The 22310-nt window shown below is 40.2% G+C and overlaps 1 protein-coding gene across 1 annotated transcript in view; it reads left to right on the forward strand.

The window, feature by feature from the left end:
- The window catches only part of LOC138351735 (foot protein 1 variant 2-like), an 18677-nt gene extending 7568 nt beyond the window's left edge, over nucleotides 1-11109 (forward strand). The window contains exon 2 of the mRNA XM_069303766.1: nucleotides 10690-11109. Within this exon, the coding sequence (XP_069159867.1) occupies nucleotides 10690-11109 (420 nt within the window). The remainder of the gene's footprint in view (nucleotides 1-10689) is intronic.
- Nucleotides 11110-22310: the final 11201 nt, after the last annotated feature.

Here is a 22310-nt window from a genome sequence, read left to right on the forward strand (position 1 = left end):
AAAGTTAGGTTAGGTTAGGTTAGGTAGGTTAGGTAGCCGAAAAAGTTAGGTTAGGTTAGGTTAGGTAGGTTAGGTAGCCGAAAAAACATTAATTCATGAAAACTTGGCTTATTAGGCAAATCGGGCCTTGCATAGTAGGCTGAGAAGTGCGTTCTGGCTACTAGGTACGACATATATATATATATATATATATATATATATATATATATATGTCGTACCTAGTAGCCAGAACTCACTTTTCAGCCTACAATGCAAGGCCCGATTTGCCTAATAAGCCAAGTTTTCATGAATTAATATATTTTCTCTAATTTTTTTCTTATGAAATGATAAAGCAACCCATATCATTATGTAAGAGGTCAATTTTTTTTATTGGAGTTAAAATTAACGTAGATATATGACCGAACCTAACCAACCCTACCTAACCTAACCTAACCTATCTTTATAGGTTAGGTTTGGTTAGGTAGCCGAAAAAGTTAGGTTAGGTTAGGTTAGGTAGGTTAGGTAGTCGAAAAGCAATTAATTCATGAAAACTTGGCTTATTAGGCAAATCGGGCCTTGCCTAGTAGGCTCAGAAGTGAGTTCTGGCTACTAGGTACGACATATATATATATATATATATATATATATATATATATATATATATATATATATATATATTATAAGGGTTCTGTTTCCAAATTATTCCTACAAACACTCTATTTCCTTCAATGTTTATGAATGGTACATCGGCTTTTATTTAATGTCTTCTTACATTCGTCAGGTTCAAACATCTCCTTACCCAGTGATGGCGCATTCTTCCAGAACCTCCACAGTCACGTCCTGCACGGCCGACTTGTCTACTTCACTTTGGATGGTTTAAAATGATGGTTTGGACGGTTGAAAATTGGCCTTCGTTATTGTGGGTTCCCCTGACGTGTTATCTTAGAAATTTCAATTTGCTATATAAAAACAAAATGACTTAAATTTTAATTTTAAAATAAAATTATTAATTCAAAATTCTAATATATATATATGGCAAAATAATGAACATTTATGCAATATATTGCCTTACTCTTGTGCTCGGCAATGCTAATTTTGAAGGGATATCGTAAGACCTTTTTTAAAGAAACGACACTATAAAATTATGAGATATAACTTTATGTGGATGGATACAAATAGGAGATCAGGAAAGATATCACCGGCCTCGCATGCACTAGATTATTTTGGGATACAATCACTCTTGGGATATTATCTTAAAAAAAAAAATGACAAACTTTTTCTACCGGTTTCCTTCCTTCACCTCCTCTGTCTCTGTCTCTGTCTCTGTCTCTGTCTCTGTCTCTATCTCTCTCTCTCTCTCTCTCTCTCTCTCTCTCTCTCTCTCTCTCTCTCTCTCTCTCTCTCTCTTTCTCTCTCTTTGTCTCCTCTGTTTTACTCTCTCTACCCCCTCACTATATCTCCCTCTCTCTCTCACACACACACACACACATACACAAACATGCAATAATACAATATACTATCACGGAGAGGCAAACATCACAACACCACTACACTCCAGCAGTCATCACTGATACTGCCTCCACAGCTTCATAAAACCTGGCATACAGTGGTCATATATATATATATATATATATATATATATATATATATATATATATATATATATATATATATATATATATATATATATATATATATACATATATATATATATATATATATATATATATATATATATATATATATACATATATATATATATATATATATATATATATATATATATATATATATATATATATATATATATATATATATATATATATATATATATATATAATAGGATATCTATTCACACAGAAATCACAACAGCGTGATATATGAAATGAACAAATCCACAAGGGCCGTGATGAGAGATCAAACCTACGCACGGGATTCCTACACAAGACGCAGCTGGGAACTTCCCGTACATAGGTTCGAATCCTCATCACGGCCCTTGTGGATTTGTTCATTTAAAGAGGATAACTGTCTTTCTGTCCAAGTTTTGAAGGGCAAACACTTGGAACTAACCTCACGAAACCTTGCAGGGTGACTGGTGTGGGGGGTGTTGGGTAGGTGTGGAGAGGGGGGGTGGGAAGGTTATAGGAATTTCAGCCCAAAACCCACAATTGAAATGTGGAAGGGGGCAAAGGTTCGACTCCCATGACCATCTTCAAGGAATCGGTGGAGATTAAATATTCAGGACAGTGTCCATAGAGTTTTATTATTGGTTTATGTTATTCGAGGGCTCCCAGCATTTCAAATGACGTACCCCTTTTTTGGGAGTAGACCTGGGCACCACCGGTTACCCCATCCAACACAGTGCGAAGTTGTATTTGTTTTTCTCTCACAAACGCTCTGATTATAGTGTCTTGGAAGAGTCGAAGCTTATATGACTTAAACAACGTAACAGGAAGTCAAGAGAACTGTCCATGGGGTGTCCTCTTACCCTAGAGATAATGTGCGGAAGGAACTTTATATTGCAAGCGTAATTGATCGTCTTACTGAAATAAATGTTTTAATTTGGTATAAAAAAATGCTCCAAATGCTTTCCATTTTCGCAGCCAGCGAGCCTCACAAGCCCTCTCTATCTCTGTGTCCTCCTCCTCCTCCTCTTCTCTACTCTCCTCCAAATCGTTTCTTTCTCTCCTTCGACCCGTGTCTTTTCTGGTCTTGATTGTGTCTCTTCCACCATCTCTACCTTCCCCTCTCCAGCCACGATAACTCAATCAACACTTACCCCCAAGAAAAACTTTCTCACCACGCTATGAAAGAGCTTGGAATAAAGTTTTGATACTTCATAATTACTGTCGCTGGGTAAGGTCCCATGTGTTGAGAGAGAGAGAGAGAGAGAGAGAGAGAGAGAGAGAGAGAGAGAGAGAGAGAGAGAGAGAGAGAGAGAGAGAGAGAGAGAGAGAGAGAGAGAGAGACGGAGACAGAGACTGCGAAAAGAGAGAGAAACAGTACAACAATGAGACAAAACTACATCCAAATTGAGAGTGACAAATAAAAAGACAGCCACAATAAAAAAGATGAAAAAGACCAAATGAGAAACAGACAATAAAATGAAAATATAAAAGTTAATGCTTTTCCGGTGCCATAGATCCCGGTCCTATAACAGCCAAAGTTGCCAGAGTGACACCAAACACACACACACACACACACACACACACACACACACACAGACACACACACACACACACACACACACACACACACACACACACACATACACACACACACACACACACACACACACACACACACACACACACACACACACACACACACACACACACACACACACACACACACACACACACACACTCGACCGACCTCACATCCCCTTGTTTATCCTCGGTTGTATTTCGAGACTTCCAGCATGTTTTAGATCCGGATACTATATATATATATATATATATATATATATATATATATATATATATATATATATATATATATATATATATATATATATATATATATATATATTCACTAAAATGGATTTTAGTGAATATATTTACAATATTCACCACCAAAAATACCGAATTTACTGTTTACATGAAATATAATGGTTACAACTCCAATGTTTATAGTCACATTAATACACCCATTTTTGCACAGTGCTAATGCCAACACGAAGTAAAATGACTAAAAAAAAAATATATATATATATTTTTGCACTGACGACATCAATTTAATTAACAGCTTCAGATATTAATTTAGGGAACAAAAATGTATAGATTTTTATATGTTCACGATTTTTATTTGGCCATATTGAATTTTCATACAGCTGTTACATTTTTTAAAAGCAACTGTGAACTGGTTAGTTAGTGGAATTGGAGGTGATTGAAACGGGAGGGTGAGAGGGAGAGACAGACAGACAGATATAGAACGAGTTGAAAGAGACGAAGATAGACAGACAGACAGACAGCGTGAAGGGAAGAGGGGGAAAACTTAGACAGATATTCAGAAAGAGTGTGCAGGTGGTGACCCAGGAAGCCCATCTCTACGCTAACTCGAACATTAAACCAGCTGAAGTATCATTATTTGACTTCAAGCTAATAGCCCAACATTCCAGGCGCAGTTCCCTGATATTTATCTAAATAATGAATTTACGAGTAACCAACATTCATCGTCAGTAATTGTATAAGAATTTGCATAATTAGTTTAATGAGAATCGTTCTTAACTGATTGTAAAAATTAATTAATACTGGTTTGATGCTCTGGGATTTATGTCCCACGTCTCGTCATTTCATTTCATCTTAGGCTATAGGAATACAGGTTCATCCCAGACTATAGGAACACAGGTTCATCTCAGACTATAGGAACACAGGTTCATCCTAGGCTATAGGAAACACAGGTTCATCCCAGACTATAGGAACACAGAATCATTACACAATTAGCTAATCTCGTATGGCTCCCAACACATAATCACATGTTCGACCACCTTTAAACTTGACATTCGCTCTACCGTGCTCTTCCGGCACCATTTGTACAAAGTCCCCTGTGTGGGGGGCCTATAACCTTAGGGCTGGGGGGGTGCGATTCGCACTTAATGCCCAAATGTGCCCAAGGAAGTGAGATGCATAGAACTGTGCAAGCAATGTTCATAGGCAGTGAGGTGCAGAAATGCAAGGTAATTGTCAGGAGTAATCACTAGGCCTCTATATTACCGTTTAGGAACTTGAAGGGATATGAGGACAAGGAACTGAGATACAAGGACAAGAGTAAGACCATACACCATGGTGGTCGAGTGGTTAAGGATCCAAGTATGCCATGGCGCATAGTGCTCCTGGCTGTCTAGGTTCGAATCCTTCTGGGGTGTGGAGTTTTCAGTTGCGTATTGGCTTGGGGACCATTCAAGTTTGTTTGCACACACACATGTACAAAAAAAACAAAAATCAAAAAGTAGTTAGTAAACAGTTGATTGACAGTTGAGAGGGAGTGTAATTGTAAAGTCTTTATTTTACAATGTATAATATCTTGAGATTATCTTGAATATCTCGCTAATAACTGAATAAAAACAAACAAATAAAAAAATGGAAAATATAATGAAAGTAAAATATTTTCCATTCATCCGTTTTCCTTCCTTAATGATTCCTTCAAACAACTGCTACGCATCTCTAAGAAACGGTGTTAACGTCACTGGGTGAACGAATATTATGGTAATTTACCATAATGGATTGCTCAGCCTCGACGCTGTGAGTTTTGCTGCATGATTGAGAGAAAATATTATATCATGAGGTTGGCACAGAATGGTGTTCGGTTGTTTGAGTTTAATTACATGAGAAAGGGAAAAAGAGGTCAAGAAAGAGAGGGAGAAAGAGAGAGAGAGAGAAGGAGAAGTAGAGATGGGAAGAGAAAGAGAAAGTGGGAGAGAGGGGGGTTAGAGACAGAGAGACGTAGAGACAGAGAGAGGTAGAGAGAATAGTAAACAGAGGGAGAAAGAGGAAGAAAGAGCGAGGTAAAAAAAAAAGATTGAGAAAGAGATGTTAAAGAAAGGTAGGGACAAAGAATTAGACAAAGAATGAGAAGGTGAGAGAGAGAGAGAGAGAGAGAAAGAAAGAGAGAGAGAGAGAGAGAGAGAGAGAGAGAGAGAGAGAGAGAGAGAGAGAGAGAGAGAGAGAGAGAGAGAGAGAGAGAGAGAGAGAGAGAGAGAGAGAGAGAGAGAGAGAGAGAGAGAGAGAGAGAGAGAGAGAGAGAGAGAGAGAGAGAGAGAGAGAGAGAGAGGGAGACAGACAGACAGAGACACAGACAGACAGAGAGCGAGGCTAACAGACAGTAAGGGTGACGAGTGTTTATTGGACCGCTGGTAATTACCACTCTCTCTCTCTCCCATTCACTTTAATACGGGGCCTCGACTCCACTTCAACCAGCACTCAGGATTCGAACCCGGTCCCCCAGAATCGCCCGTGACGGCCCTCTAATGACTCCACCATGACCCCCGACATTGTAATTCTCATGGCGTGGGTCTCGCAAGGAACCCAATACTGCTTTGCTAATGGACGGGACCAAGCGGAGATGGAGTTTTTAACAGTCTCTAAAAGCAGTTCCATTCACCTGGAGATGTAAACAATGCAGTACAAGGAACACTCGGTTAAATGGCACGACTGGAGCTATAGTATTAAAAATAATAATATCACGCAATAGTTCTTCTTCCTCGCTGATGGCGCTGGAAATCACGTTACTGGGACTGAGGGGAAAACATATTTATTGACGAAATTCTTGTTGAAGGAAAGTTTGCAAAAAGGCTCTCAGGAAATAACACACTGCATGTGTTTTGCCTCCCAAGATGCTGGTGGAAATGTTTTTGTGTCTATAAATCTGGATGGAGGAAAAGCACTGGTAAAGATGATGGGGATGGGAATACGTTTTGGCAAAGCCCTGAGTGAAGGCGGCTTCCTTGTGGCTTCAGGATGTCGAGGAACAAAATCTGGCATGATGAAGAGGTTTTATATAGCATGGGATAATTTTGTAAAAGTTAAGACGTTATACATTTTCTCTCTGTCTCTGTCTTTGTCTCTCTCTCTCTCTCTCTCTCTCTCTCTCTCTCTCTCTCTCTCTCTCTCTCTCTCTCTCTCTCTCTCTCTCTCTCTCTCTCTCTCTCTCTCTCTCTCTCTCACCGTCTCTTTCTTTGTCCCTACCTTTCTTTAACCACTCTTTCTCAATCCTTTTTTTTTTACCTCGCTCTTTCTTCCTCTTTCTCCCTTTGTTTACTATTCTCTCTACCACTCTCTGTCTCTACCCCCCCCTCTCTCTCTCTCTCTCTCTCTCTCTCTCTCTCTCTCTCTCTCTCTCTCTCTCTCTCTCTCTCATTCATCGTCAAACACATGAAACCGCTTAGCAGCAGACAATCCTACCGGGAAAATAATTAGTATCGGTCCCCAGCTCACCTTACTGCTGCAGCAAGCAGTAATTTGACAAACAATGATGTATTTCAACACCATCGACCTGTCTGCTTTAACGAGCAAGCTGTCAGATTAACGATACTGAATCCTTAATCATTGTCATACATTTTTTTAAATATATAATCAGGCCTTACAAAGAAAAAAATATTGGACAAGGTTATTAAAATAGGTTTTTCATATGATTTTATAATTTCCCCGGTTTCTTATTTGTAAAATTGGGGGCATTACAATCAACACAAGTTTTAATGTGAATCTGTAATTGTGTTTTCTGTATATTTTTTCTTTCTTTTGTTGGTTTATGAAGCTGTTTTGTCAGGATAAGGCTGTGTTATTTATACAATTTTGCTTCAAGAAATAGCTTTATGAGGTTGTTTTTAGGAGGCTGCTTTATCAGACTGTAGTTGGAGGGTTTTTGTTTTAGTCAGTTTCATTAGGCTGCTTTATAAATCTGTTTTATTAATCCCTTTTATAACGAAGCTTTTCTAAACTTCAGGTTGAAGCTGACTTATAAGGCTGTTGAATAATAATGCTTTGCAAAACCTGTTTAAACAAACGTTCGTCACAACTAATAGGTAACATTTGTCTACGTTATTGTAACCAACGTCACAGATGCAACCTATTAAAAATAAAAAGGTAACGGCTTACAAATATTCACATTTTCTATATTGGCTATAGGGGGGGGGGGTGATTATTTTTTGATACTTTAGCCTTTAAAAAATAGCATCATATGAGAGGTATTCTAAAACGTAAATTTTGTATAAGATTAGATATATAAGAAAAGCGCCAAGTCATTGCGACTATATAGCAAATAGTTATAATTTGTTAAAATCATCACGTTGTGAATGTGTAAAATAATAAAGTTATAGATAACTTTTGAATTGTTGGGACATAATCTCTCTAAGGCTATCGTATCAAACCGCCTCGCCTTGTTAAAACCGGTACAGAGTACTGATTACAAGGAGCTGTAATCTTGTGACGTGAATTGTAAAAAATAAATACATGCTCAATAACAGGATTTATATATAAATCTTTTATGTGTTATCAGTTATTCCAAAATATAATTTTGATTTTCAACTTTATTACACAAGATTAGTTATCATATATTAACTTTAATTACTTGTCATAAATGTAAGAGCGACTCAAGTGACTGCGACGATAAGCAGGAACCAAGAATACAGTACGCCCTCGGTGGTGTATAATACAGTGCGCGTCTCCCCTCGGTGGTGTATAATACAGTGCGCGTCTCCCCTCGGTGGTGTATAATACAGTCTGCGTCTCCCCTTGGTGTATAAATAATACAGTGCCAGAATTCGCTCAGAGATACACCGAGAGTTCAGCCAATTCTTGTAAAGGTTTCAACAGCTCTTCTTCAGATAAAGATTTAGGCTCAATGTCAGAACTTAATGTCTGCAGCTTTAACAGTCTGGTTGAGTGCGTTGAAAGTTTTAGTGTAAAACTTTCAAAATTAACATAAACTCTCTCCTTTGAGACTTATCTTTCATCAAAATATACGCGATGGTATACGTATAATGTCGGATTATATTCAAAAAGCATACAATTCTCTAGCTTAATTATACCAAAGCGCACGCCCCATATTTATCTGATCAAAATGCAATCAAAAGATATATCCAGTATATAATTATTTATAATTAAAATATACATATAGTTAACATTATATGCATTAAAGCATATATGCATTAACTATATGTCATATAGTTCAACAGTCTTTTTTCTCGAATTAAAATGAGGCATTCCTGGTTCGATTCCCGGGTGGGGCAGAAACCAGAGGTGAAGGTCACATTTCCTTTCATCTGATGCACCCTCTTCATCTATCAGTAAACAGCTATCCAGGTTGTAAACTGTAACCTGGGAAAGGTCAGTTTGTTCTATCTAGGGGTGGCGGACCTCAATTCAAGCCTAGGTACATGCTACCTGTCCCCGATAATGGAATTAAATACCGTTAGCAAACTACACTTTTAGAGATACAAGCACTTATTTCTCGCTCAAGTACGCATGAGAGAAAGAGCCTGGCAGATGCCTATTTATACATAGTTGCAAACCTCGAGAGAGAGAGAGAGAGAGAGAGAGAGAGAGAGAGAGAGAGAGAGAGAGAGAGAGAGAGAGAGAGAGAGAGAGAGAGAGAGAGAGAGAGAGAGAGAGAGAGAGAGAGAGAGAGAGAGAGAGAGAGAGAAGCCGAGGCAGAAGGCACTTGGAAACCCTTAATAGGCAACCAGAGAACAGCCATTAGAACCCAAGGCGTTCAATCCTTAGGGTTTTCATCTGAACATCACCGCGCCAGCGATCATTCTTTTCTCATTCTTTCTCTCTCTCTCTCTCTTCTGGTTTCTTTCCCAAGACTCTCTACCACGACTATATATTTTTCCTGCTCTCAACTTGCAGACTGTGTACCGCATCTTTAAGTAAATTGAAGTAATACTTGGGCTGTGTGACTGTATCATTGCGTGACTTTCGTCAATTCAAGAATTGTTTTCTCCATATTCCAGCCACCTTGAGGAGTTGACTTCCAACTTCATATTTGATATGTTTGATAGTAAATCTTTCAAGACCAGTTTGTAGAGATTTTTCTTGAGTTTCAGGTGAATGTTTTTTCTTTCCCTCCAAAATATGCACCTTGAGCTAGCTTTTTTTTTTTTGGAGGGGGGGGGGGAAGATTTACATGAGCCTCTTGAAAAAAAAATTATTTTCTCACACTGTAATTTTTCCTCTATCATCTCCATCTGTTTTTACTTTTTAACCCACTCCCTCTCCTTAGCCTATCTTTCATATTCTCTTTCTCTTCATACCTTGAATCTTTCAATTTATCTCTCGCGACAAAGAGATAATGAATCGACGCACTCCCAGCGGTCTGTATGAACACGCGCGGTAACTGACCACTTGCTCATATCTGACGATAAAGGCAGAACAAACAGAAAAAATCATGTGTAAATATTCGCGAACGATCCGTTTTTATACCCGATATTCGACTCAATATCATGGAAGGCAGTGTTTATGCTGACACGAACACACACACACACACACACACACACACACACACACACACACACACACACACACACACACACACACACACACACACACACACACACACACACACACACACACACACACTATCTCTCTCTCTCTCTCTCTCTCTCTCTCTCTCTCTCTCTCTCTCTCTTTGATACAATAAAAAACGCACACCCTGTACGTTCATCAGATCGTGAGAATGTAAAAAAAAAATATAAAATATATTTTCAGCCCTAAAGTCTAAAACAAAAAAACAAAATTGGTAGATTTAGTATTATTCAAATAAATATGAATACCTCCAAAGTGTTCAGGAACTATATCATGAACTGAGTAAAGAGGCGGGACCCAAGAACAAGCCCCCAACCCCCGCGAGCACAGGTAAGTGATTCCACACAACCCCATTCCTCCTGTTATATATATAGAGCTCATTCAGCCTGGTTTAGTTCCAGCCGCGGGCGACCTGATTGACGCCCGCAGAGAGTGCTGTGTATCGCGTGCAACGCACACGAGAGACGCCAGAGGTGGGTGTAGGTGTTGTGTGAGGCGGGTGTTGTGTGCGAGTGGGCACACATGAGTGCGTTGGGTGTCGGGAGTGTTTAAAAATGTCGTGAGTTAATTGGGGGTGTTTTGAGAGCGCTCTGTTTTGGGAGTACTTTTGAATGTCGAGAGTTAATTCATTGTTGGGAGTGTGTTGGGCGTTTTGAGTTCGTTAACTGCGTGTCCCCTCCCTCAGCATTATATAGAGACCACGCCTCCTCCTCCCTCAGCATTAGAGACCACGCCACCTCCTCCCTCAGCATTAGAGACCACACCACCTCCTCCCTCAGCATTAGAGACCAGGCCACCTCCTCCCACAGCATTAGAGACTACACCACCTCCTCCAACAGCATTAGAGACCACGCCACCTCCTTCCACAGCATTAGAGACCACGTCACCTCCTCCTACAGCATTAAAGACCACGCCACCTCTTCCCACAGCATTTGACACCACACCACTACCTCCCTCAGCATTAAAGACCACGCCACCTCCTCCCACAGCATTTGACACCACACCACTACCTCCCTCAGCATTAAAGATCACGCCACCTCCTCCCACAGTATTAGAGACCACGCCACCTCCTCCCACAGCATTAGAGACACCCGCTGTGTCGTAGTATTAAACTACACCCACCACCTCTCCTCCCCCACACAGGGATATATACGCATACTCGCAATTTTGCTATTGTGTAATTCCGTAATTTCACGTAATTCTGGAGCCGACAGATGGGAATACGCCCGCCTCTGCTGGGTTACCGATGGCCGTGATAACTCTACGGCATTGAAACTACAACTACCCGGTTTGCCAATAACCTGCAGCTGCTGCGCTTGGCATACATTTTTCGCACTGGGAAAGGCGTAGGGAGAGAAAGGAATAGTAGGGGTGGGAAGGGAATGGATAACAGAAGGGTGAAAGGATGGGATGGGATGGACAGAGAGGAAGGGAGTATACAAAATATAGAGACAGTCAGCAGAATACCTATAGATCTGTCTGCTGGGACAATAGACAGTCTGCTGGCATTACTACTGTGTGTGCTGATGAAATGCAGAATAGGAAAGAGGAGGAAGGCACTCTTCAGCTTCTACTAACGTCTGCTGATGCATCAAGCTGGAGACTTCACTAGTAGCATCAGGTCGTTTAGATAAAGCTTAAATTAAGAAGACGTTTTTAGCCGTGGTGATTACCGGGTATACAAATTTCAACAGCAAATGGATAAAGCTGGGATTCAACTGAATCTTTTAGTGGGGTGCTGAGGCTTCCACTGAAGCCTTATGAACCCTTAGAGGATTCAGTTAAATCCCATGTTTCATGGCTATTGAGTATGTCGTGGTGTAGTTGGTTAGGACGTGTACTTGGGAACAACCAGTGTGGAGGTTCGAATCCTCGTCATGGCTTCTACTGATTTTCCCATTGATACAAAACTTTATTGTGATTTCTTTATGCATTACTATTATTATTTTCAAAATTGCTGAAATGTGCAAGCCGCGTAGTGGACTGAAAAATAGTTCTCCACAGTGGACTAGTGAAAAATCTCTACTGACAAGTGTCTGAATCTATTAAAAGGCTTCCGGAAGCCTTCCTCTATACGCTGTCAAAGCCATAAGAGGATCAAGATAATGCTGATTGCCTGGACGCAAATAAAATAGCTCAGGATTTTTAGAGAAATGTGCAATTCGTGTTAGGTTTTCATTTCTATTTCAACCAGTGCTATTATCCATTTACCATGTTTCAGATTTTCTATAATTTGTTCATAATATGATGAATGTTCACATGGATTTTCTTTTCTAATGCCAATTATTAGTTGCTTTATATTCAAGATAATTAATTAACTTTGCACCAACTAATGTTCTTAACTTGTAGAACGCATATAAACATTTAAATACAGTAGGTGCAGAACAAGAGTGTTACTTACAGAGTGAAGAGAGAGAGAGAGAGAGAGAGAGAGAGAGAGAGAGAGAGAGAGAGAGAGAGAGAGAGAGAGAGAGAGAGAGAGAGAGAGAGAGAGAGAGAGAGAGAGAGAGAGAGAGAGAGAGAGACAGACAGACAGAGAGAGAGAGAGAGACAGACAGACAGACAGACAGACAGACAGACAGACAGACAGACAGACAGACAGACAGACAGACAGACAGACAGACAGACAGACAGACAGACACATAGATACAGGGAACCATCAAGTATAATACAGAAATAAAATCAGTGGCAGGTTAAGGAATTTGCAAAATTGAAGAAAAGAGTCTTATTTTTTAATTTTTTTTAGATTGCTGACATATTTTATTGTATTTGCCATGACTAAGTTTAAAAAAATGAAGCTCTTATGTGATTAAGTTCGAGTTTGAACAAAAACTGTAATCCTCTTACACTTGTAGGCTAAAATGTCGAAGAATTTGCTAACTCATCGGGGGACTTAATACCAAATTAACAACGAAAGTCTGAGTGAATGGCGGAGTTCAATTTGATCTCTCTTTCTCTCTTTCTCTCTCTCTTTCTCTCTCTCTCTCTCTCTCTCTCTCTCTCTCTCTCTCTCTCTCTCTCTCTCTCTCTCTCTCTCTCTCTCTCTCTCTCTCTCTCTCTCTCTTACTCTCACTGTCTCTCTGAACCCACTGTAAACATAATCAAACATAATATTGAACATAGTTTCAACATCCGGTGAGAAGATGGCCGTTCTACATGTTAACTAGCGAGCTATTATGAAGGCAAAAAAAAAACATTCTTGAATTGTAAACAAAGTGCATTTTAAGTCCAAATTGTTACCGTAATAAGAAATTGTTTAACCTGAATTACTTAGCCTAATTAAACCAGCATTATGAGCTCAAGCTTAAGAGATACATGATAATCAACACTTGGAAAATATTAGAGGGACTGGTTCCAAATCTGCACACGGAGGTAACACCACAAGAGACAAGGAGGCATGGCAGGATGTGCAAAATAACCCCACTGGAATGCAAAGGTGCAATAGGTACGTATCGAGAGAACTCTATCAACATCAAGGGCCTAAGGACTTTATATAACACTCTCCCTCTCCTCATAAGGGGCATAACTGGGCCGACATCTCAGAGTGTTCAATAGAGAACCTGATAATTACCTGCAAAGGATACCTGATCAACCAGGCTGTGATTCGGCCGTCAAGCTGTAAGCAGCTGCGTCCAACAGCTTGGATGACCAGACCACCAACCAAGAGGCCTAGTCAGAGACCACCCCCGGGGACATTGGTCCTCGGACCCAAGAACAGGTTATCAACTCGATATATCCTAACACAATTATCCCCCTCTCGAAAAAAAAAACAATTGACTAACCGAAATCAGTCATTCCTCCAATTCTCTTAAGATAACCTAAAATATACATTGCTTAAAGATAACCTTTTTCTCCGAATATGAGTTTTATTTTGACCATTGTACCAAGTGTGGTGGGGAACACTCTGGTCGTCCCGGCTGGCCAAGCTGGCCGACTAACATCAGGAGACGACACTAATGCCAAGATGGGACCAGTAATTTGGAAGTTAATTTTCTCCAGAGCATCTTCAGGCAGCTCGATAACCATTGCCTTCAACGTGTTAAATGCCTGGTTAACGACAAGGGTAATACGATAACTCCCGTATTAAATTGCCTATCCTCATTATTGGCCTCGTTTATTTAAGTATTCGGCTATCTGTTCTTGTTTTTTATTATTTGATTCGTAATATCACCGCTGAGTCCTGTTTGTTCCAAGTCAATTGCGACGAGATTTTTATCGCTTGCTATTGGTTGATTGGGAGGGAGTATCAGGGCAGCTAGATGACTATTGGTCGAGGGGTTTTCTGTTACTGGGAAATCTGGATTATTACTGGCCAATAATTGCTTTTATTGTCATCAGAATGATTGACATTAATATTCCGTCAGAATATTTAAACTGCTTTACCAAGCTTTTTCTGACACCTGATGGAATAATGAAACGTTTTCATTGGGTCAACTTAAAGATTCGATATGCTATTAAATGGGATTTTAAGGGCTTGATCGACTGCTACGACATGTGTGTTGACACTAGGGGGTATTGGCGGGGCTCTTATTGGCTACTGAAACGTCTAGCTTGGTTTTTGATTGGTTGGTCGAGAACGAATGTTTTGTGGGCACTTAAAGTGTTCATATTCAGAGTGTGTGTGGTGGTTCACGAGGAACCAAGTTGCTGCCTTCCAAAGGTGTGGCCTCTCTCTTCCAATCTTTATTTAGTGTTCTCTTCCTCTACTTCTGTCTTCCATCATTTTATCTGCCATCTTTCTTATTTTGAAGGAGCAGCATTTGGAAGATTTCTGGGGATATAGTTGTAATGGCTTGGCGCTTTCCCCCCTTGATAATTCCCTTCCCTTCTCCCTATCATCTTTATACTCACCTTTTATCTCCAAATTATCCCGGATTATCCTTTTCCTTCCCTCCGTATATCTTTTCTCTCTCTCTCTTTGTCTCTTTGTCTCTCTCCCTCCCTTCCAGAACACCGCAATCTCCCATCCCACCAGCTCTTTAACACACGCCCGTTCATTCCCATTCCATATATCCCCCGAAATCTTCGGATGCTGGTCCTCAACACCTTCATGACCTCCAGTTATCCATTCCAGGAGATGTCAGCCAGCCATTCCAGAAGGCTATTCCAGAGAATTATCCCTTCCCTGGAGGCTCGCTAATTTCAGCCGCACGCATGAAGCCAAATTCGATACTAAAAAAAAAAGAAATCACACTAATTAAAATTATTTCCGTTTTATATTTTCGCGACTTATCTAAATATTTTCCACGCCAAAAGTATTCAACGCTAAAATGGCGTGTTTTGACGCATATTACAAGTTGACACATATATTGACGCAATTTTTGCGTCAATATATGGTCGCGTCTATTAATATACGCGTCTATTAATATACGTTACTGATTGTGAAATGTGAACTCATAGTTTCAATTGACAGAGAGAGATGTGAACGCATATTGATGCTCAGTTTCTATTGGCTAAGAGAAGTGAACTCATTCCCTAATTCATAGTTTTTACCGGCTGAGAGAATCACACAGTGTTGTATAAAACAATATAGGCCTAAAAGGTATCGATAGGCTTCTTTGTCGATTATCTCTGTAATCGTAATTACTTCTTTTCCAATGTTTATTGCAATGTGACCAATTTCTCTCTGAAGCTCGAATAATTTTCCATTCCCAATAATTCTCCTCTAAGTTGCATTCTTCCTTCGACCGGGTCTGCAGGCAGCCGCTCTGCCTCCGTCAATTAAATTCCCCGGGCCTTAGATTATTATATTATCCGTGACTGCTTGGCCGAGCGGTCTTGGTGACTGCTTGACCGAGCGGTCCTGGTGACTGGGGGGGGGGGGCCTTAGCATGGATCTGATAAGAACATAAGAACAAAGGCAACTGCAGAAGGCCTATTGGCCCATAATAGGCAGCTCCTATTTATAACCACCCAATCTCACTCATATACATGTCCAACCCACGCTTGAAACAATCGAGGGACCCCACCTCCAACTAAAATATGTACATATCTGCTGATCATGTACATATTTTATCATCATGTCTACTGTTATTGATAACTCATTGTCACTACAAAGCTTTCAAGTTACTGTGATGAGTGCCTCTTCAATTTATTTATTTAACCACTTAGTTAAGGCCCTCCTTCCTCGCTGTTTTCTGGCAAGTCCATACTGTTATTTAAACAATAAACTTCTTATTCTAATCGAATTTCTACTTTGACCAGCACATCTGTTAGTAGAAGAATCTTGGTGCTACATCTTACTCAACTCATGATGGAGGAGCAACCAAGCGAGACCCCTAATCCTGACGGACAATATTGATTAATTCATAAAGATTTAAGCCACCTAAGAGGTGGCACGGGCATGAATAGCTCGTAATGACGGACAGTAGAACCAGCAAGCCATCAGAGGACCAGACTACTGTTCCATATACAGCTTGTTAATTCAGATAAGGTTTTGTGCTTTAACATAATCTCTTAACTTTATCCCCAACGACCCTCCTCCCCCCCTCCCCCCTCCCCCCCTTTATCTTTCTCGGTCGCTTTCTTGTCCAGCCAACAAAGAATTAAATACATATATATATTTATATATCTAAGAACCTAAAACTGTTGAACAGAACTAATTAATGTCGTCTTTATAAATAATTAGAATTTCAAATCAGTTTCATGCAAACACGTAGTGTAATATCCTGATTTTTTTTAGGAGTAAGTAATTTGGAGCTGGATATTAATGAAATATTTTATTTGATGTCGGTAGATAATTAACGTTTTAGTATACATTAATAGCTGCTGAAAGTGTAAACTCTAACAGGATTTTTCTCGTGTTGGACTGAATACTTTCCTTTCAAGTCGTCTACTTTGAATATCTGATGAGAGAGACAGAAATACATGCAGATATATATACATACAAACATATACATACAGAGATCAAGATATAGAGATATACGTTCATACATACATACAAACATACAGACCAGCATGAAAACAGACATACGTATTAATAGACGCGACCAGCCAGCAAGGCTAGTAGAAGCCTTTACACAATATAAGACACGAAAACTCCTCACTTGTGTTCCTCACGTGTGCCCCAAAGAATGAGGTGATTTGGTAAAATGCTATGCCCAAGATTACTATCCGAGTGCCGGCGGTGGGGTGGTTCAAATAGCCTCGGCTATCACCTCATTATGTCCGGTCGTGATGGTCAAGTGGATTAAGGCGTCTTGTACATACCAGTTGCGTTGCTTCTGGGAGTATGGGTTCGAGTCACTTCTGGGGTGTGAGTTTTCAGTTATATATATATATATATATATATATATATATATATATATATATATATATATATATATATATATATATGTGTGTGTGTGTGTGTGTGTGTGTGTGTGTGTGTGTGTGTGTGTGTGTGTGTGTGTGTGTGTGTGTGTGTGTGTGTGTGTGTGTGTGTGTGTGTGTGTATGTGTGTGTGTGTATAAGAGTTACCTTACACCAACGCATCTCTTATACAAAGGATAATACAGCCACAGATTCGAATCCTTACAAAATACGTACCACATATACCTCCATACAAATATATACCTAGTATTATTTATACACACCATTTTTTTTTTTACCACTTCAGATATTTCAAATTAACTGTAATCACAGATAAAAACTAGGAGGAATTTGCTAATAAATTAGCAATGTGATCATATCATGGCTCGCTAGGGCCTGCCGGACGACTCTGTGCAATGTTCTGTTGTTGAATGCAATAACTAATTATTAGTACTGCTTGAGCGGGTTGATAGGGGTATGTAGGGAAGAGGGGGGAAGAGGGGGAAGAGGGGGGGGATGAGTTGGTGAAGAAATGGAGGAAGATGTGGAGGGGTTTAGTTGGTGAGAGAGAGGCTAGAGATGCGTCGGAAGGTGAATGACTCATGCTTTTGGTGTGAGTGCGAATCAGGGCGTAAGTAAGTAACAAACAGGTGCCACTGAGACACACAGATGTGAGGCCCACCGGTTTGAAACCCCCCCCCCCCCGAATGCAAGTAAGGGGGGACCTCACAATTATGAGGGGAAGGTGTCACACAGGCATGAGACACATGAGTAAGACGTACGGATATAAGGGAGTAGCGAGCGCTCGATGAAAGTGGAGATACACTCACAAGAGAGACAAAAACAGAACAGGGAGTGAAGAAGGGAAGGAAATGGGCGCGCGAGGGACAAATGTGGAAAAGACACAGGTGCGAAGAGGCGCAGGTGTAAGGGATGGAGACAAGTGTTAGGAAAGGGAGCCGCACCTACGAGGAGGAAGAAGAGTCAGTAATTAGAGGCGCATGAAGTTTTCGGTAATTATAACAGTCCACAGATACCCCGTCATGGGAGATATTTAATTATCACTTTTATATTGAAGAGTGAGAATATTAGGTGTGAAGTTCATCGTGGATGAAGAGAGAGAGAGAGAGAGAGAGAGAGAAAGAGAGAGAGAGAGAGAGAGAGAGAGAGAGAGAGAGAGAGAGAGAGAGAGAGAGAGAGAGAGAGAGAGAGAGAGAGAGAGAAAGAGAGAGAGAGAGAGAGAGACAGACAGACAGACAGACAGAGACAGAGACAGAGACAGATACAGAGAGAGAGACAAAGAGTATGGGAGAAGAATGACTGACGAGAGAAAGATCATAAATTAACCATCATGGTCTTGCATAAGTCTGCAAGGTTGCACAGTGCAACCTTGCAGACTTACCACCAGCCTTAACACGTAGCAAACAAGAGCTACTACAACACTGTTCAACTCGACCTCACACCAATACGTCTCAGTTTTAACGAAATCGACCAATTCCTTAATACATAAAAAAACGACGTATGGGTGTAAGTGGATGCCCCATAATATTGACATTTGCTTTGCATCGACCTCGATAGGTTAGGTGGGTTGCTTGGGTTCGTCCGTTTCTGGTTAGGCAAAACAGTTACATTTTTTACGGAGTGGTAAATCGATGGATTGGCGCATTAAGCTGGAGTCGCAAACACAATAATTGGCTCAAATTGGATAACATTACAGGATTTTATTCCTGTAAATTGACGTATTCTTAAGCTTTAGTCCAGTAAAAAAAAAAGCTTACCTTTATCATAAGACTGATTCCTGTCTAGAAGCTGAACCGTTTCTTAAGGTTTATTTCAGCTCAGATAATTTACATTTCCTTATTAAGCTTTATTTTTTAGAAAGCAGTTCAGGGTCTTGATAAGTTTTACAGTGATATTATTATTAACATCTTTATTGGCAAAATTTAATTACAATTTTGCCTAATCTGAGGAATTCAATTAAGTCTTATTGGAGTGAGGATAATGCTGGTATTCACTGTCACACAGAACAGAGGGTCATACACAAGACAATAGTTCTGAGCTGTAGGCTGAAGCACATATATATCATATATGTGCTTCAGCCTATATATCATAGTTATATATCATGGTTACAATTAATGTTTCAATTTACGAATAAGCAAATACAACTTTCTATTGTGCACTGCCACACAAGGGCAGGGATGGTTCATAAGAGATGCAGCATAAAAATAATATAAATAAAATTGTTCTTAATTCTTTAAAACGGACAATCAAATTTAAGATAAATTGTTAGGATGTCGTCCAGAACACCTGAGTCAATGAAATAGTTACACAGTTGGTGGTACAATAGGTCAGGAGGTCTAAAAATCTTTTACGGTTTCACATTCAACAATATAGTGTTCTAGTGAATGTATTAAAGGTCTGTCACAGAGTTTATAATCTGAGTATTCTGGTAGTGGCTCAGCCTCACTAATCTGCCAGATGTGTCTTTAGCCAAGGCGAATTCGCGCAATGACTACATCACATTGCCTGGTCCGGTTACTGTGCTGACCATACAAATACCTATTAATACAAAAGTTGGCATAGCGGTTAATACACCAGCGTTCACGTCTCTAGACATTTCTTAGTTCCTCTAAATTTGAAGTAATTTCTTTAATTTGTATGTTTGTAATAATTGCATAAGATAGCTTAAAGTCATAATCAGTGTTTTCTTTCCTGCAAATTTTACAGTGTAAGATAATTATCGCTTTCCCATCTCCTCTGCGCCCACCAGCATCCTGATAATGAAAAGATATAATGAAAGAACTTCTCACTGTCTTTAGCACTGGTACGAGGAGCTTGCTCGAGCAACTACCAGAAATAATTGTAATAATTATATATATTTTTAATCTAAGCGAAGAGTCTCGTGAATTGGAAATGTAACCCAAACAATTATCTCAGTCCTGTATATTGTCTATTCCATTCAGAGGAAAATATTTAATTGTGCGAAAATGTTTGTTTTTTTCCGTGGTCTGGCAAAACGCGCGCGCGCACACACACACACACACACACACACACACACACACACACACACACACACACACACACACACACACACACACACATATAGAGCCCAATAGGCTCAGGAACCTGTACACCTGTTGATTGACAGTTGAGAGGCGGGACCAAAGAGCCAGAGGTCAACCCCCGCAAGCACAACTAGGTGAGTACAACTAGGTGAGTACACACACACACACACACACACACACACACACACACACACACACACACACACACACACACAGGGGGACCGACAAGAATAAGAGGTAATGACGCACCATGCAGCTGGACTTGACCTGTTATTCATTCTAAATGAGACACAAGGGAAATCAATTTGGAAGCTCCCATGGGAATGAGTGATCACAGTGTATTGACGTTTGAATACCTGATGGAAGTAGGGATAAGTTACTCAAGGGGCGGACCAGAAAATAAAAGGCTGGCATAAGAAAGCTCCTAATATAAATGACCTTTGTAAGGAGGCAAAGCCACTAAATACAAGGACCTGGGGAAACTACAGGAATAACAGACCACCGTGGACCAGTGGAAGATACCTGAGGGCAAGAAGTGAGTACCTCAGTGTGAGAGGAGAAACAGAGTTACATTATGAAAATGAAATGGGAAGTATAGCAAAGACCCAACCGAAGCTACCTCATAGCAACTAAAAAAAAGGGGCGGAAAGGGGCCATTGAGAACATCAAGGAGGTGTGCAAGGAACTCAACAGATTCCAGGTCTTCACAATAGAGCAAAGAAAACTTCCTGACCTAAGATAAGGGGGCGTTAAACCAGGCATTAACTTGAGGAATTTAAGTTTACCAGGAGTGAGGTAAGGAATTATCTGATGAAACTGGATGTGAGTCCAGACGGGATCTCATCATGGATACTAAGAGAGGGATTCACACTAGGTTTGCCACTCTTTATGAATCTACAGTATTCGGTGGCCAAAATAGTTTGTACTTCTTTTGGCTGACTAAGATCTCACACTTGTTTTTAACTAATTTTGGAGCGCTGATGTAATAAAGGAAATCTGGTTTTGCCTATCTAGTCAAGTTTTGTTTATGTCAATTTGCATTTGTTCAAGATTTTTTGTTCATTTGTTCATTTGTTCAAGGCGTGGCGGGGGTGGGGGGGTGTTGGGGTGTTGGGGGAGATCTTCCCATCAACACCCCGAACACCTCAGCTGAACCTCCCCAAACAACCCCCCCCCCTCCCCACAGCACGTCCACTGCCAACCTCCTCCCCCACCCCCCCCATCGTTCGCTACAGCACCAGCACCTACAGCACGTTCCTACAACAGGGCACAACGGGCTCTAATAAAAATCAATGTTTTTCATGTATATGTAATGAGACTTCCTTGGTTCGGTGTTGAGCCGGAGGCCTGTCAACCTCTGGAGGGTTATTAAGGCCACTACAAATTACTTACTGACCAACCAGCATGTATACTTTAATTCTAAACATAATCCAGTACCAAAGTAAACTTTCAGTGTATATATATATATACACCTAGAAGAGGAGTACACCTCTATGTACATATCCCCCTGTGAGTTCTTTACAAGCAATGGCTTTTATTTACGTCTGATGGTACACTAAATTAAAGCGGAAGAGTAAGGTGAAATACGGTTCGTCTCTTGAGTGGCGGAGGTAAACTACGCAAATTGGGGAGTATCCCTTTAAAATGATTATTTGATGGATGTTGAGTTTGCTTCTTTGTCCATATTCGTGAGCGTATGTGTACTCATCTAGTTGTGCTTGCATGGTCGTGCACAGGCACACATTCCAGTCCCCCGGATATTCTGAGATCAGTGTACTATCTCAGTTTCTCCTTTTCAATACATTATTAAAGGCACAACAGGTAGCTTCTGGTAGGTTCCTCCTTTCTAATTACTTGAAAACTCTAGTGAAAGTTTCAACAGAGCGTTGCACACTGCTAATTGTTATGATCCATTGGAAGATTTATTTTTGCGTTTGTGGCCTTCTTCATT

Source organism: Procambarus clarkii, chromosome 5 (genome assembly GCF_040958095.1).
Source record: "Procambarus clarkii isolate CNS0578487 chromosome 5, FALCON_Pclarkii_2.0, whole genome shotgun sequence".
Lineage (NCBI taxonomy): Eukaryota > Metazoa > Arthropoda > Malacostraca > Decapoda > Cambaridae > Procambarus > Procambarus clarkii.